At 37.8% G+C, this 17,495-nt stretch overlaps 3 protein-coding genes across 3 annotated transcripts; 1 reads left to right on the top strand and 2 right to left on the bottom strand.

The window, feature by feature from the left end:
- Window positions 1-350: 350 nt before the first annotated feature.
- Window positions 351-5,954, bottom strand: LOC121745653 (BTB/POZ and MATH domain-containing protein 4-like). Its single transcript, XM_042139636.1, has 5 exons — window positions 5,817-5,954; window positions 4,594-4,939; window positions 4,123-4,399; window positions 2,374-2,436; window positions 351-688 (listed from the first exon to the last, which is right to left on the bottom strand). The coding sequence occupies exons 1-5, from the start codon at window positions 5,819-5,821 to the stop codon at window positions 351-353; spliced, it is 1,029 nt and encodes a 342-aa protein (XP_041995570.1). The 5' UTR covers window positions 5,822-5,954.
- Window positions 5,855-6,208, bottom strand: LOC121746190 (BTB/POZ and MATH domain-containing protein 5-like). Its single transcript, XM_042140113.1, has one exon. It carries the CDS (start codon window positions 6,206-6,208, stop codon window positions 5,855-5,857), a length of 354 nt encoding a protein of 117 aa, XP_041996047.1.
- A 1,356-nt stretch (window positions 6,209-7,564) lies between these two features.
- On the top strand, window positions 7,565-11,807 carry LOC121743504 (serine/threonine-protein phosphatase 7 long form homolog). The gene is made up of 7 exons (XM_042136812.1): window positions 7,565-7,614; window positions 8,757-8,851; window positions 9,214-10,070; window positions 10,138-10,225; window positions 10,304-10,750; window positions 10,832-11,392; window positions 11,477-11,807. The coding sequence occupies exons 3-5, from the start codon at window positions 9,214-9,216 to the stop codon at window positions 10,691-10,693; spliced, it is 1,335 nt and encodes a 444-aa protein (XP_041992746.1). The 5' UTR covers window positions 7,565-7,614; window positions 8,757-8,851; the 3' UTR covers window positions 10,694-10,750; window positions 10,832-11,392; window positions 11,477-11,807.
- The last annotated feature ends 5,688 nt before the right edge of the window (window positions 11,808-17,495 follow it).

Below are 17,495 nucleotides of genomic sequence, written 5' to 3'. Positions count from 1 at the left end.
ACATACCCACACCAATTCAAATTTTTAATCTCTTTGACATCCTCGATGAAGTGTAGAATTTTGGGCTTGCAATGCCCATCACTAGGAGTCTCTATTAAAGCATTCTCCAGGAGGAACATGAAGAGTTTCTTGAACTCTTCACCCCCCTCAGTCTCAGCCATCATTAGCTCCGAGATGTCCTTCGGGGTCATCTTAAACCAACCCTTTTGACATCTTTATGCTACCAAGTCGGTGTAAGCAAAGTTTGACTGTTTGTCGACCGGTCTTGATATGGGTTTGGGCCCCATTGGAAATCCCAAAGTCAAGTGGACGTCCTCCTCGTCCAAAGTCAGTGCTTCGCCACCAGAAAGCTATATTTGGCAGCAGGCGAGGTTAAGGGCGTTCAACACCCAAAAAGCAAGAAAGCTAGGGATTTCTTTTATGTCAAAAGAGAGTACTGCACGAAAACCAATTTCCGTAACTGCCCTTTTCTGTCTTGGATTTAACTGCTTCAAGCAGTTTAGAAATTCCGACGGTGTTCGTCTACAGTAAAGACGATCAGTCTTTCGTCTCTTAATCGTTTTCTGTTCAACATCACTTGCGGACGTACTAGGGACACCCTCCGCCAACCTATCCCTCAACTTCTTAGCAAACGCAACCGGAATAACATCATCTACTGCGTTGTCAATTTCTGATTTTAGTCGCTTCTCTGAAATTGAAAAAAAAATCTATCATAACATTTTCAATAAAGTAGACTACATTATGTTTAAAGATGTTTACATATTAATAGGGATGTCAATGTAGCCCGTAACCCGTGGGCTGGCCCGAATAGCCCGCCAAATTTATAGGGTTAAGGTTGGAAATTTCTAGCCCGATAAAATCAAAACCCGATTAGCCCGCACCCGATTAACCCGCAACCCATTAGGGCCAGACCCGAAAACCCGATGGGCTGGCCCGAAAACCCGATAAAGTTTCTATTATTCTTTTTTTTTACTCCTAATTCGACATTTTATTGATTAATTTTAACTAAAAAATAACTTTCAATTTTATATTATATATACAAATTATATATTGAATTTTTATTAATATAATAATTGATAAATAAATTAAAAACTTCAAATTCACAAGAAAAATATTTAAATTTCTAAAACATGCTTTAAAATTCTACGAAATATCTGAAATATTAGTATTTGATCATGTTTATGATTGAGTTTAAGCATATATCTCAAATATATCATAATTAAATGTTTTACATTGCATGAATATTAGTAATTTTAATAATTATTTATTGGGTTGATCGCATGTTAATATTATCGGTAGCAACCCGATTAACCCGCTGGGCTAGCCCGAAACCCGAGCTTTTAGGGTTAGGGCTGAGCTTTTATAACCCGAAAGAAATCACAACCCGATTAGCCCGCACCCGATTGACCCGCAACCCGAGTAGGGTTGGCCCGAAACCCGACGGGCCGGCCCGATTGACATCCCTACATATTAATGTTTACATATTAATGCAAACAAAGTAATCTATCATATCATATGAATTAATGCATAACACAGCCTCATAATGCATTAAATATTACTGATAATGCATTGTTTCAACATGAAAATGCACATTTGTTACACACATAGTGTATTAAACTATATACATAATACCACTCATATAATGCAGACTTTACTACAAAAAAATGCACCATTACAGTTTAACAATGCATTGCCCGCACAACATAATAACAAAACCTCATCCTGACTGACCATATATTACACATCCAATACCCTATCTAATGCATATTTTAGCAAACATAATGCATAAATTATGTTCCATAATGCATAGCCTTTACTAAAATATTCACATATGGCTTGATAATGCATTGTCTCAAAATGAAAATGTACATGTGTTACACACAAAATGTATTAAACTATATGAATAATTACACGCATATAATGCAGACAGTACTACAAAAAATGCACTATTACAGTTCCACAATGCATTGCCCACACAACATAATACAAAAAAACTCATCCTGCCAGCATATATTACAACACTCCAAATACCCTGTGTATTGCAAAATTTGGTAAATATAATGCATAAATTATGTTCCATAATGCATAGTCTATATAAATTATGTTCCATATTGAACACGTACATGTGTTACACACAAAATGTATTAGACTGTATAAATAATACCACGCCTATAATGCAGACACTACTACAAAAAAAATGCACGATTACAGTTACACAATGCATTATATAAATATGCACTTCTGAACCCTTTCGTGTGTTTAGTCACCACACCACACAACATGGATAATGCGGATTCAACAGAGTTACTAACACCCTATCACACAATCGACAAATACGATATTGAATTGCATAAGATGCAACGAAAATTTTACCTGCAGCCTCTGATGCTTGAGAGAGCGGTCGACCTCTCTTAGGCATAAGAGAGCATTTTGGATCTGGCAGAAACCCAAAAAACATAAGATACCGGAATTCATGTCTATTTAGCCGAACCCAATGTATACATGACAGATTCAAAGTAATCCATAAACAAACAACAAGTTATTCCTGAAATTTCTGAGCCTAGGCATATTCCAAGTTTCAATTTTAACAATTCGCGTCTGCAAAATCGCGGAAAAAAAGTGCCGAAATCCCTTTTCCAACATACCTAGTCGAAAGGAGTTGGTTTTTTGGAGCAGATGTTAGCGCCGGTTGCTAGTTGTCGCCGAAATTTTGGTGGACTGCTGCTAATTCTTCAAAAACAGCAAAGGGGAGTGAGATCTAGGGTTTTCGATAGTGGAGAGAGTGGAGGGAGTGGCTTCGGTTGTGTAAGTAATGAATGAGGAAAGAAGAAGGGAAGGATTGTTTCAAATCCCGTGGAATTCGCATTTACCAAAATATGGCACTTCGTTTCCCGTTGAATGTCAACATTACCCCTGTAATGCATATAGACAAACTCTATAATGCAACACAGAACTGGATTTGTAGAATCAATCTGATCCGTTGATGCATACGATCTAACGCGTAATATTAAGAAGAGAAAATGATCTTATAGATGAAAAGGAGAATAATGCTCCCCTATATATATATATAATAGTCGTACATTTTAATCGAAATAGTAACACAGAATAAAAATGGTATAGAGACAAGGGAAAATATGAAGCAGAATTAGCCGATTATATGAAACATAAGTGGCGTGATACCTTAGTATTTTATTTGAAAATTAAAAATGAACTTTTATTGTGTGATCATAATTGTACGTTTTTTTGTAAATAATCCACCTTATATCACCCCTAGATTTATTAGATTTACACATTTTTATGTTAATATACTACTCCATATGCATAATTTCAAAATTTCAATCTACCTTTTGCTACTAAATGCTTATGTTAGCACCCAGATTCACTTTTCTGTCTGTATCTCTAATAAACAAACAAATAATCGAATAACATGAATGATTGAGAACACTACATTGAAAAAGTGACAAAGGGATCTACAAATAGGCACATAGTTGTGGGTTTCAATTCATAAGAAAGTAGAAAAATCCTTCGATGTTGAAGCTCAAGAGAGTGGAAGGCGAAGGCCGGTGAAGAAAGAGGCGAACGTCCAAGAAGATAAAAAAAAGTAAAGTGCCTGTCAAAGAATTTGTGGAAGCACTTTCCTTCGACAATTTCATAATATATTTTACTTTACTCGCTAAATAAAAACAAACAACTAGCTTGGCCATTGGCAAAATTTACACAAATCTGAAATCTCTAAAGATCAACACCTAGAAGAATCATGTTTCCTCCAAGTTAGGATGCTACTGTAAGAAGACATACATACATACTCAAAAACAAGCAGGGAAAAGCAAATCAAAGGTCTATTGGCATAAATTCTATTGGCGCCATGAAATGGAACTTCAAAATATGTTGACGCTGCAGTGAGAGGAGATTTCCATCTCATTCTCAATCTTATGTGTTAGTAAAACAAAACTAATATAGGCCTATAAATGCCATACCATCTTATGGATAACCACAATGAAATGAATAGCAACTGTCGCAAGGAAAGGAGCCAGGTAATGAAATGAGGATCTCCTCTTATATCAAAAATAACAAGATTCCAAATAATCACAGGTTTAAGAAAGAAGTCCACAAGTTATATACCTGCCAGGTTCTCAGTGGCAAATTTAAGGCAGACATCTTTCAATTCTGCAGCATGATAACTATCTGCCAAAGAAAGTACTTGTGTAACTGAATCTACAGAAATATCTTTGCACAGATGAGATTCACATATCCTTTTGAGTCTTTCTAAGTCATAATGATCAGCTGCAGCCAGCAATTTTGCAGTCAAGGTGTAAGCTACCAAAGGTGTAGAACAAGAACTAGATGCTATCAGCTCATCTTCAGCCAAGGTATCTCGGTAGATAAAGTGCAGCAGCGCCTGTCGTGAATCAAAGAACATTAGCATGTCTCCACATTCCCCATTATGGAAATGAACAGGCTAGCCATTTCATCAACCTCACTAATTTAAGAGCAGAAATAGCAAATCACCAAAATGCAAAAGCTTACTGTTAGGTAAGATAATTACCCTAGTAGAACCAGAAAGAGCAGATCAAAACTATGACAATTACTCACCTTAAAAACTTTAGGTTCCATGTCCGGTACCATAACTTCTTCCACTTCAATATCCACTCCTTCAAGGAGCTCAGACCGAAACTTTGGGGAACGAGCAGATAATACCAACTTATGGGCATGGAATTTCTCCCCAGATACATTAAATATGATATCAGAACCTTCCATGTTTTCTAAAAGCATCCCAATGTTTGATTCAATATCAGAATCTGGAACCTGAATAGAGTGTAACATAGAACAATCAGTAGCAGAAACAACTACTCCAACTGTACAGTTGATCTTCAAGCAATCATCTCGAAGAAAATCTGATGTTTCAAGCATAGCTCTCCTGAAAAAACGCTTGTATCCCCTGCATTAAGGCACAGAAGAAGTTAAAAACGTAGGTATTAGAAAGGAAGACCACCAAATTTACCCAATTACAGAATATTGATATGATTCAGAAAATGCATTCGGCCCAAATCAACACAATCTGTAAATCTGTGATAAGAATTTTATTACATCTTTTGATATAGATTACTAGGTACTAAAACATGCTGGAGGAACTAATTAAAAATGTGTTACCAAATGTGGAGCTAATCTTATAAACCTGATAGTGCAACATAAACCACTTTTTATTTAACCCAACAAGGAAGTTTTTCCTTTATTCGTGTAATTCCAATATTAAATGGCACTGACCTATAGTCCAGGATTGATCATACAGGGAAATAGAGTTAAAAAATCACGATCTATAACCAAACAGTTTGTCTGTTTGTGTTGGCCAAAACGTGCGTGAGTAAGAAATTTAAGCTCTTTTCTATTATCAGGAGAATTTCCCCACAACTTGATAAAATATAGTATATCGAACCAGTTAGCACCAAGTCTAAACCCTCTTGGTAATGCAACTAAAGTCACTAAACTGGGACACATGCACTTCATGTAGGGTATAATCCAGCTTCATCCCAAGAAACAATAGAAGCTGGCTGATGTATGATGACACCAACCCGTTTACAAAGATTTATACCACAGAGAAATCTACTGATAAACAAAATTGCAGCCTATATCTCAACTCATAGAATTAGCATGCCCAAAATATAAAGAAGACCAAAAAGGAAGAGGCAAGATAAACATCAAAGAATCAATTCAGATAAAATCACATAATCTCAGCAACTCATCATCCATTTCACGCCAAGCAGGGCACCAGATAGGAACATCCTGATGCAAGAACGATAAGGAAACGATAAACTCACCACATGCTACCGCGGTATTTCAGCGTATATGGCCAGCTCTAGAGCGACCTATCGAAATGGCTATGCACCTTATGCTTCCCTTTCCCGCTCTGGTCCATGAGCGTGAGCTCGAAGAGCGCCCGCACATCAGTACCCTCGCTCGCCAGTGCAATGAACACCGAGACGTAGGTGGAGTTATCCTCGGGGTTCTTGCCGTCGGGGTAGAAATAAATGGCCCATTTGTACCCTCCCACCGTGAATTCTTCGCTCGCTATGTGTTTACCGACGCCCATGCCTTTCGCCAGAGAGTATCCCTGTATCACGAACCGGTGCGACCCGTTCACCGTCTCCGTCACCGACCTCGAACGCGTCGGCGATGTCTGGTTCGGCGTCCTATCCAGCGTTTCCGCCATGTTCTAGCAGAGAAATACCTAGAATTCCGGATGTGATAATTAGGCGGTAAGCATAGCGCGTGTGAATGGCGATGAATTGGGAATTTGGGAGGGTGGTGACGAGAGAGGGGAATTTGGGGATTTAGGGTTTTCTTATTCAAATTCTTTTGGGGATTTTTTATTTATTTGGCTAGTAGTAATATTTTCATTTTTTCTCCTGTAGTTGCTAAAAATTTGCTTCCATAAACTCTATTGCCATATTGATTGAAAATATATAATTATGAAAAAAAAATTTTTTTGAAAGTTTTCGTGATGTTAGGGCGTTAATATAAGACTTTAATTACATTTAATTAGAATAGACAAATGCAAAAATAAACAACAAATTATGAATAACCAGTAAAAAGAATAGTACTACTATACTCTATTAAATATGGATTTCAAACATTTTCATTATACCCCTTTATAAGTTTATAGAACTTGTTAAGACCTTAATACCTTGCAATCCCTCATTAACTTATATCAGTTTGTTGCTCCAATAAAACATCTACTCCATCATTCATTTGATTATTCAAATCATTCATGTGCCCAACAAGCACACTAATCAGGGCACAATAGATTATTCATCTATATTTTAGTTTATTTTTAATTCATCAATGTGAAATTTTAAAGAATTCCAATAACTGCATATCACACTCATTTTTTGGATATTTGTTGCAAAATTGTTTAAAGTTTGACCTGTTTCAAATAAACTTTACAGATTATTAAGTATTTGGTCAAAATTAAAACCAAATAGTGCTACTTCTAATTTAGAACGATGAAAATGATTATCATTATTTACGATGATGGGCGACGACGACCAAGATTTTTTTGTTATCCAGAGCATTAATTGTATATGCCACCTATCATTCTCCTATCCATTTTATATGATCACAAAACATCAGCACTTATATTCATTTCAAAAATCTAGATTCACAACAAAAGAAGAGAAAGTAGTAATACTCGCAGAAATGAGTGGCCAGCCCATTCTCTTTCTCTCTCATATGCCAAGCTCAATTCTCTCTCCCCACCAATTTTTCCAGCCAAAGCCACCTCTTCTGATCGTGCTGAAATAGGAAATAATTCTGTTGGGCTTGGTCCAATGTTACATTTATTCTATTATATATATGTTCTATTGTAGAGAATAGAAGATACAGAAAACCTAATTCTCTAAGGGAGAAAAGCGGCGCTACGTTCACGAGAGATTTCCTAGCTTTCTCTATAGAACGATTGTACCGAGGAATTGTTCCTAGCTTTCTCTATAGAACGATTGTACCGAGGAATTGTTCCGGCATCGGATCAGAATACACGTGGGATCATAATACACATGGACCTCGATAGTAGTGGATTCAACTTGCATGACACAATCGTAGAAGAAAACACAACAACAAGTAAGATTTAGTTTCGTTGTGTATTAGTGCTCAACTTGCAATATGATTATAAATCTAGATCTGTTATTCTTGTTTGCAATTTCCGCTGCTCTCATTAGATGAATACAATAATTCCTAACAGTGGTATCAGAGTCCAGGGCTCGATTCTTAATCAATTTTGTAATGTAATTAATCGTGGAATAATTTTAGAAATCAGAATTGTGTGATTGGTCTGCTTTGAATTTGATTTCAAAATTATAAGAACTGGTTCCGTAATTGTTTGGAAGTTGAAATTAGATTTCAATTCATTCAAAAGAATTTTTGTGAAAATTACCTAAAATTGCAAACTAATTTTGGAGTTTGACTTCAAAAATTTTCGAATCGTTTGGAAAATAAAAACTAAATAGATTTCAATGGTAAAATCCTTTTAAACCATGATTTGTCAATGTTTTTCAACAACGTAAATTTGTTGGGAGTTTTAGATTCAGAAATCTCCTCTTAGTGTTTTCGAAAATTTATGTTTAAAATCCAAAATTCAAACTTCATCTTCCTCTACACGTCTTATCGGCGCTCAATGACTGAGCGTTGAGTTATTCTCATTCGCTGAGCGATGCGCCGATACTGAGTTTTGCTTGGCATAACACCGTGACGGCGTGAGTAGCATCCCGGAGACGTTGCTGGGAGACATGGCAGGGTAAAACCCTCTGGCACGCTGCTACTAGGCAGCAACGGCGATGGTGAGGCAGTGTAGGGAGGCTCTGGACGTACTGGGTAACGTGTGGAAGAAGATAACTCAAAAGACGAAAGTGGCTTGGCCATGATTGGGTTTTTTCTTCTTTTGTACTAGACAAAAGATATCATTCCTCGTTTGTACTGCACTTTTTTTTGTTCCGGATTTAGGAGAGACGCATGACCCTCATGCGTCTCTTTTTAATGAGAGACATGACTCTCATGCGTCTTTCATAGAGACGCATGAGAGTCATGCGTTTCTCTTTTTTTTCCGTTTTATTTTAACGACGCATGATCATCATGCGTCTCTATAAAAGACGCATGACTTTCATGCGTTTTTTTTTTTAAATTCCACCGACGACGCATGAGCGTCATGCGTCTTATGGAGAGACGCATGAGGCTCATGCGTCTCTAACTTCGAATTAAAACACCAGCGAAGGCAGTAGCTCTCATTCACGACGCAGACGAAACTTGGTGGCGATTTTTTCTTTCTGATTCGGCGAAGAAGACGATTTCCACTCGTGTTCCGGTAAGTTTCGTTCAATCCTTCTACCTTCCTTCCTTATTTGTTGTTAATTTGAATAGATTGATTAGATTTCCCCTAATATTTGTAAATTAGGGTTTATAACAAATAGCTCCAATTTGGTTGATTTTTTTGTTGTTTAGTTAATTGTAATGGATTTTAGTGGCTAAATTCATGCTATTGTATAATATTGGTATGTTTTAGATGATTGATGTTGTGATTTTGGTTGTAAATTAGGGTTTATAACAAATAACCTAACTCATTACACTTGCAACCCTATCACTCGTTGTTCTCTTGTTATATTATGTTATTTGTACATGCCATTGTGAGTTTGTAATTGTTGTTTTGTGAATATGTACTTATACTAGATGGCGACTTCAAGTTCTACCGGACATTTATTGTATGGACCCGAAGACCCGTCCGTCTTAAATCTGCAAAAAAATCACATTTCAAATAAACTCATGAAAGAGGGAACAACCCAAGTATTTAAAGTCAGAAGGACTGAAAGTAAGACTTGGGACGTCGACATTCATGAGAATGTAAGATATTGGCTTGACGTCTTTGGTTTCAAAGGCATGATCGATTGTGGGAAGCCAATGAAGGTCGGCAATGAGCTGATCACGGCGTTGATTGAGCGTTGGAGGCCGGAGACACACACATTCCATCTACCGATCGGTGAGACGACGATCACCTTGGAAGATGTGCAAGCCATCTGGGGCTTGAGGGCGGATGGTCTCGTTTTCACAGGTCGTGACTATCATGACAACTTTCCAGATTGGACCAGCAAGTGCCGCGATCTGCTGGGATGGATACCAGATTCATCCACAGAGACAAAGCAAGGCGGTTTGCTGATGACCGCGCTCATCAACCAGACTAGGATGCCACTGGGTGATGACCTACCTACGTACGTTTACATCCAAAGGGCACGTATCCATGCCCTAGTTTTATTAGGAGGTCTCATTCTACCGGACACCACGGGCTGTAAGGTGCCATTTATGTGGTTGAATGGGCTTGGGGATCCGGAAGAGGTGAAGAATATTAGTTGGGGAAGTGCGGCATTGGCCTACCTTTATCATTATCTGTGCGAGGCTTCCATGGATAAGAGAAAAGAGTTGGGCGGGCCTATGATCCTTCTGCAGCTATGGGCGTGGGAAAGAATGCCCACATTGAGGCCTGCGTTCATAGGACCAGTTGTGCACGAGCCATATACACCATGTGGCGCCAGGTATATACCTAAGTATTTATTTATTAATGCATATTGGGTTATTTTCTTACATCAATTTTATGTATAGGTGGAAAGGAACAACACAGATAGGAAATGCTCCTAGATACTCGGTTGAGCATTACCGTGACCAAATATCTCTGATTAGACCTGGCCAGGTGAATATTCTTTCAGTTTAGACTTCATTTATGAACTTATTATGAAATTAATTTGGCATTTGCATTGTTGTTTTGTAGTTTATCTGGACGTCATACGCACCTTGCATACTGCCTGACTACTGCAATGATGTGAATGGATGCTCTTTGTGCGAAACCTACTTGGTATGTTGGGCCTATGTCGAGGCCCATGAGCCTGGAAGAGTGCGCCGACAGTTCAATCGGTATCAGGATATACCGCATTACGTAGATAGGATGCTAAGGAACGCCGATCATTTGGGCAAAAATGATCGGCGTGGCAAGAAGGGCAACAACTGGGCAAACACGCATCAGTTCTACATTGGGGAGTGGGACATGAGGTACGAGAGGTTCCAAGCTGCCGAAAACGCCGTACCGATGTCCATGAATATTCCCATGAACCCGGGGTATATGGCGTGGTATAACAGGATTACCGTGACGTACATGACTTAGCCTGGGACACGGGCCACGGGTGGGATGAACGAGTCGGCTGCTTCGATGAGACTATTTGTAAGTTTGTTATATTAAACTATATGCTTTCATGTGATATAGATTGTTTAGTATTGATACGTGTATCATTTTTTTGTCTAGGTTGAGGGTTTTCAGCAGGTTTTCCATTTAACTACGCAAGACGAAATGGACCCACGAGTGCGCCAGATTCGAGAAATTGTGAAGAATGTCCTCGAATCTACGAACAACGCTGATGTCATGGAGTACCCCGCTTCGCAACATCAGGATGTGGTCATGCCTTATGAACCAGAAGTAGTGCCACGGCGTCGTGGAGTGCCTGGTGTTCGGACTGGGGGACACGGCTACACAAAGCAGTTTAGGATGTCCCAGCCGTTGCCCGATTATGCCGCACCAGAGCCGCAGTATCAAGAGCCTGACCCACCCCAGTGGTATGCATACCCGGAGCATGAGTCCCAGTCACAGTGGGAGCGTCCCCAGTATTCTCCTAGCCAGCCGGAGCCCGATTGGACTCGTCGCCCATATTCACAAAGTCAAGACATGCAGCAATGGAGTGGAGCCCGAGCGTCGGTCGATTCATTCTTCCAGAATTACCAGATCGTGCCTCCCGTACAACCTGCCGAAGAGGATGATGCATGAGAAGAAGAAACTGGCAACATAGAGGAGGAAAACGAGGAGGAACAGGTATTATTTTCAACTTATTGCTCGATCACTCTTATTTTCATTGGATCGATGTGCTTAATCTTGTTTATTTTTCAAATGGTTCAGAGCATCCATCTCGACCCTCGACCTTCTATGGAGGGTTCATCCCGCGGCGGGGTTGGGAAGCTCATGAGTAAAGTGTACAAGAGACTGTCAACGAGGAAGAATAAGGGGACTGGACCGTCTAAATACACTCCGTCGTCGTATAAGTAGAAACTGTAATCCGGAATAATTTATTTTGATTAGATGATTTGTTGGAGATTGCAATATTTTGGGTGATTTTGATTGCAAACTCAATCACTAGATTGTTGTGTTTTATCCGGAATAATTTATTTTGATTGCAAACTCAATCACTACATTGTTGTGTTTTTTATAATTTATTTGGATTGCAAACTCAATTCAATTGGTTGTTGTGATAGGAGTATTGTGTGAATTGATTGTTGGATCAGTAGATGGGTGTATTTCTGCCTGTTCTGCGATTTAAGCAAGTTAGAGACGCATGAGGGAGATGCGTCTCTACCTAAGACACATGACCCTCATGCGTCGTTCATAGAGACAATCGATGCTCATAGGTTCAAACCTCGTAGATGATCCAACACCATGATCAACAATTGGTAGGATTAAGGCATTTCCAACAGACGAATACTCAACAAATAATTCAATATGCCGAGTAGAATTTAGAGCCGCATTGAACATATAAAACACACTTTGATCACTGTCAACCGCAGTACATACATAACTCGTACCGGTACCCAAGAAACAATGCCTCCAAGATATTTCGATGAAGTGTTGGTTGGAATCTATTCTTATCTTAGCACATATCATTGCAACTAATTCAGATAATGAAACACATGAATCTATTACGATGGAAGATCTCGCACGAGGAGGATCATAACAAATGCCCACATGAGGAAGTTGATATATTCTTCCACCCCAATATAAACTCACGAATACTTGCATGATTTCTGCAAAAATATACATACAACAATTAAAGACAATTTTTTTCAATAAACCCTAATATAGTAAGTTTACAATAAATTTATCAAAAACCCTAATAATATGCATATAAACTACAAATAAGGGAGCAATGTTGAAAGATTGAAGGAAACTTACCGAAATACGACGGGAATCGCCAAGAAATCGCCAAGGAAATCGCCAATTTTTGTCTTCCTCCCTTTCTCTCGTGTAGTCTGCCTATTCTGGCTGGATTTGCAGATTTAAGCAAGTTAGAGACGCATGAGCCTCATGCGTCTCTCCATAAGACGCATGATGCTCATGCGTCGTCGGTGGAATTTAAAAAAAATAAAAGACGCATGAAAGTCATGCGTCTTTTATAGAGACGCGTGACGATCATGCGTCGTTAAAATAAAACGGAAAAAAAAGAGAGACGCATGACTCTCATGCGTCTCTATGAAAGACGCATTAGAGTCATGCGTCTCATTAAAAAGAGACGCATGAGGGTCATGCGTCTCTCCTAAATCCGGAACAAAAAAAAAGTGCAGTACAAACGAGGAATGATATCTTTTGTCTAGTACAAAAGAAGAAAAAACCCGCCATGATTTCAGTTTTCTAATAACCTAAATTTTAAATGATGTGCCTATTTCGTTGGGCTGTAAGTTTTAATATTTTATTAGTTTAGAACTAATAGTAATAAAATTCCAATTACATAAATGAGCTTATTAATTTGATTAGTAAGTCGTACTACGTTTATCACTTTGGTAATGATAACAGTACATGAGCATTTAATATTAATTTTGAATTATTGTTAAATATATATTATATTAATTTAGAATTAGTATAATTATTAAATCCACATTTAATTAGAAAATAAAATTTAATTTTATTTGTTGAGCATTATTTGATATCATATGTGATAAACATGCTATTTGATTTATATTTAACTATAGTAGTTAGAGACCGTGTTATATTATGTCTGGGTAGGTGGTGCCCAGTATGTGTAGTCCGTGTTATACTATGTTTGGGTAGGCGGCGCCCAGTATTTTTAGTCGTGTTATACTATGTCTGGGTAGGCGGCGCCCAGTAATTATTTGAAATTTAATATCAGATATTATATTCACAGAACTAGTATCACACTTTTCCCCATAAAATATAAGTCTTGTTTTGAAACAAACGCATCGTCCATCATAATTGTTTGATGTTCCTAGCCTTTTCGACCACGAGTTTTAAGCCAAAATGTTTACTCTAAATCTACAAGGCCTAGGCTCATTCATAGATGCATGGTTGACATCGTGTGATGGGGTTGACTTGCTTAAATTGTTTAGTGACGCCAAAGCGACCTAATTAGTTTATGGATGCATGTTAATTGGATTAATAAACCAAGAATTGCAAAATAGTTGTTACAATTGGCTTGGAGGCCTACCTTGTGATATTATTGTAATGATCAGCCAAAGCAGGGGCTGCAATAATATAGACTTGGATCTTGGACCACTAAAATTTATATTTGATATAAATTCGTATTTTATGTTTGGGGGGCATAATATATGTTAAAATTAGTGGGAGCTAATCAATACAATAAACCTTTGTTTGATTAGTGATACAAATGTGATCTTTATATGCTTTTCTAATTTGCTTTTCGTTTTATTTTCTGTTCAGATAATATGTCAAACTTATCTTATGAGTGTATGATGGAAACAAACAAATTGACTAGGTCAAATTTCACGGAGTGGCAGAGAGACTGCCCAAAACTCAAGGCACAAGGTGCAACGAGTGGGAGTTCAGCTATGTTTGTCATTGAGATAAATATGTCTATGAATAACTCATAATCCTGGGTATTGGATACTTGGATACCGCTTGTGGTTCACACATTTGTAATAATGTCCAAGGTTTAATTGACAGCAGGAAAGTGAGGCCTGGGGAAGTAGACCTACGTGTTGGAAATGGAGCAAAAGTTGCTGCCGAACGTGTGGGAACTTATAGATTAGATCTTCCCTCAGGACATAGACTAGATTTACATAATTGTTATTTTGTTCCAGTTATTTCAAAGAGTATTATTTCCATTCCGATGTTGGACATCGAAGGTTTTTCCTTCCATTTTGCAAACAGCAGATGCTCGTTTTATAATAATGGATTGTTTTATGGAAATGCCTCTTTAGAGAATGGATTATATATGCTTGAATACAAACGGAACATTCTCAATGTGCAAAATAAAAGACTTAAGCTATGTAATACGGATAATGCTACTTATCTTTGGCATTGTAGACTTGGTCATATCAATGAGAAAAGGATAGCGAGATTGCGAAAGTTAGACTATCTAAATTCATTTGATTTTGAATCATATGGTGCTTGTGAAATTTGTCTCAAATGAAAGATGACTAATAAGCCACTTTCTGGGAAAGGGTGCGTGCTAATGATGTGCTAGAGTTGATCCACACAGATGTGTGCGGACCGTTTCCAACTCAAGCAAAAAGTGGTTATTCGTACTTCATTACTTTCACTGATGATTTGACAAGGTATGGATATGTGTATCTTATGAAACACAAATCTGAGGCCTTTGAGAAATTTAAAGAGTTTAAGTATAAAGTTGCTTGGGAAAAGTATCAAAACTCTTCGATCAGATCGAGGAGGGGAATACTTGAGCCGAGAATTTCTTGATTACTTGAAATCGCATGGAATTCAGTCAGACTGGACACCTCCTGGTACACCACAAATGAATGGAGTATCTGAAAGGAGAAACCGAACATTATTAGATATGGTTCGATCCATGATGAGTTTAGCTAGTCTCCCTTTATTTCTATGTGGTCATGCTTTGCTAACGGCTATTTACATTCTAAATAGGGTTCCTTCTAAATCAGTAGAGAAAATACCATATGAGTTATGGTGTGGCAAGAAAGCAAGTCTTAACCATATCCGGACCTGGGGTTGTCCAGCTTTTGTTAAGAAAATGATGACTGATAAATTGGAAACTAAAAGTGAGAAATGTTATTTTGTGGGATATCCTAAAGAAACTAAAGGGTACGATTTCTACTGTCCTGAAAATCACAAGGTGATAACATCAAGGAATGTGACGTTCCTTGAAGACAGTTATGTCTGCAAGGAACAAGGTCAAAATACAGTAGATCTTGAAGAAATTCAAGAACCACAAGTTAACAATGAGGATGAGTTATTATCCACTGGATTGGACAATAACTCAGTGGGAGTTTTTGATGATCTATTGGGAGGGGAAATTACTCTTAGAGAGGACCTTAGAAAGACTCTCGAAGGACCACCTCAAGACAATGAGATGCATCAAAGACAAGATGATACAATAGTTGCATCACCTCTACCTCAAGAAGATCATAGTGACATTCCTGAACCTTCTCACATACAGAATGAACAGCCTGAACCAGAGTAAAACCAACTCAATAGGCCTAGAAGGATTCGTCGTGCACCTGAGAGACTGAATCTAATGGTTGAGAACCAAGATGATGAAGTTGATTTAGATGATGAGCCTAAGACTTATACCGAGGCGTGTTAGACATCGATCGAGAGAAGTGGCTTGAAGCCTTGATATCTGAAATGGACTCGATGTACTTCAACTTAGTCTTGGAACTAGTTGACTTGCCAGATGGGGTTTACCCCATAGGTTGCAAATGGATCTTCAAAAAGAAGAGAGATGCATATGACAAAATACCAACCTACAAGGCTAGGTTATGGCAAATGGTTATAGTCAGCGCGAAGGCATTGACTATGATGAAACCTTTTCGCCAGTTGCTAAGATCAAGTCCATTAGGATATTACTTGCAATAGCTGCATACTACAACTTTGATATTTGGCAAATGGATGTCAAAACCGCATTTCTCAATGGAGAATTAGAAGGCGATGTCTATATGACACAACCAATGTTTTGTATCGAAAGAAAGGCCGAATGCAGTGTGCAAGCTAAAAAAGTCCATCTATGGACTTAAGCAAGCTTCGAGGAGTTGGAATATTTGTTTTGACAGAACAATCAAATCGTTTGGTTTTGTCAGAAGCAAAGAGGACCCATGTGTTTATAGTAAACGTGAGAATGGTAACGTTGTCTTCCTTATCATATATGTTGATGACATCTTTATTATGGGAAGCGATATTTCCATGATGCAATCCGTGAAAGAATGGTTGTCTAGTTCCTTTATGATGAAGGATCTGGGTGATGCTTCCTACATCCTTGGAATTAAGATCTATCGAGATAGACCAAATAGGATGTTAGGAATCCACTTACATAGACAAGTTGCTAAGACGCTTCTCAATGGAGAATTCTAAGAAAGGTTTTCTTCCTATGGGACATGGCATTATATTGTCAAAGAAGGATTGTCCTTCTAATGACAAAGAAAGAGACATCATGAAAAGGATCTCGTATGCTTCGGCTATAGGATCTATTATGTATGCCATGATTTCTACTAGGCCAGATGTGGCCTATGCGCTTAGCTAAAATACTAAAAAAAGTCTATATAATTGAGAAATGAGAACAATTTCAAGGCGTGAATATCGCTTATGAATTCAAAATACAGCCAAAATAGATACAAACGTGCGAACTAACGAGTTTGTAAATAGTAGTGCGTCAAAATATTGTCTCAATTTACCCGCATCACATCCACCGAACGTCGGTATGCCCAATTGTATTGACTATGAAAACTTCAAAGCTTTAAGCTATCGATCCAATTACTTTTGAAAATTAAGTTGTTTTTACATACATGCATGTACACTTCTCTAGGAGGAGTATTGTTATAGATATTGATTTGAGTTTGTACGACAGACCAATCTGAGAAATGAAAACTTTTCATTCTTCTATAATTAACAACTCTTTCAATTGTGCATATCCTTTAAGAGCATTATTTGTCTGATTCTTAGAATTTCATCTAATTTTGTCGATGCTAGCGAGTTTAGGGTGTTTCTTTATTCTAAAAGAAAGTTTTTTTTTTCTTTGGGACATTCTAATAACTAGTACTGCTACTACTAGTATTTGTCTTATTCTCGAAAAATAATTTTATATTTCGTATTTCTCTAATTCTCAATAGATTATCATTGCCATGTTTAAAGAAAATAAAAGTTCAATACCCGTTTAAAGAAAACAAAATTTCAATTTCCATTCTGATAATTCAAAACAGTA

The sequence above is a fragment of the Salvia splendens genome, chromosome 8 (genome assembly GCF_004379255.2).
Source record: "Salvia splendens isolate huo1 chromosome 8, SspV2, whole genome shotgun sequence".
Taxonomy (NCBI): Eukaryota; Viridiplantae; Streptophyta; class Magnoliopsida; order Lamiales; family Lamiaceae; genus Salvia; species Salvia splendens.
The sequence above is the reverse complement of the archived record's forward strand: the minus strand, read 5'-3'. Positions and strand labels throughout refer to the sequence as shown.

What these genes read in the sequence shown, in the direction of transcription:
- LOC121745653 (XM_042139636.1), bottom strand. An exon ending in TGCCACTGAGAACCTGGCAG is followed by an intron (nt 2,437 to 4,122) that starts GTATATAACTTG and finishes GGTTTCTGCCAG; the next exon opens with ATCCAAAATGCTCTCTTATG. An exon ending in TCAAGCATCAGAGGCTGCAG is followed by an intron (nt 689 to 2,373) that starts GTAAAATTTTCG and finishes TTTCAATTTCAG; the next exon opens with AGAAGCGACTAAAATCAGAA.
- LOC121746190 (XM_042140113.1), bottom strand. Translation starts at nt 6,208, where the DNA reads ATGGCGGAAACGCTGGATAGGACGCCGAACCAGACATCGCCGACGCGT.
- LOC121743504 (XM_042136812.1), top strand. Translation starts at nt 9,214, where the DNA reads ATGGCGACTTCAAGTTCTACCGGACATTTATTGTATGGACCCGAAGAC. An exon ending in TATACACCATGTGGCGCCAG is followed by an intron (nt 10,071 to 10,137) that starts GTATATACCTAA and finishes TTTTATGTATAG; the next exon opens with GTGGAAAGGAACAACACAGA. An exon ending in CTCTGATTAGACCTGGCCAG is followed by an intron (nt 10,226 to 10,303) that starts GTGAATATTCTT and finishes GTTGTTTTGTAG; the next exon opens with TTTATCTGGACGTCATACGC.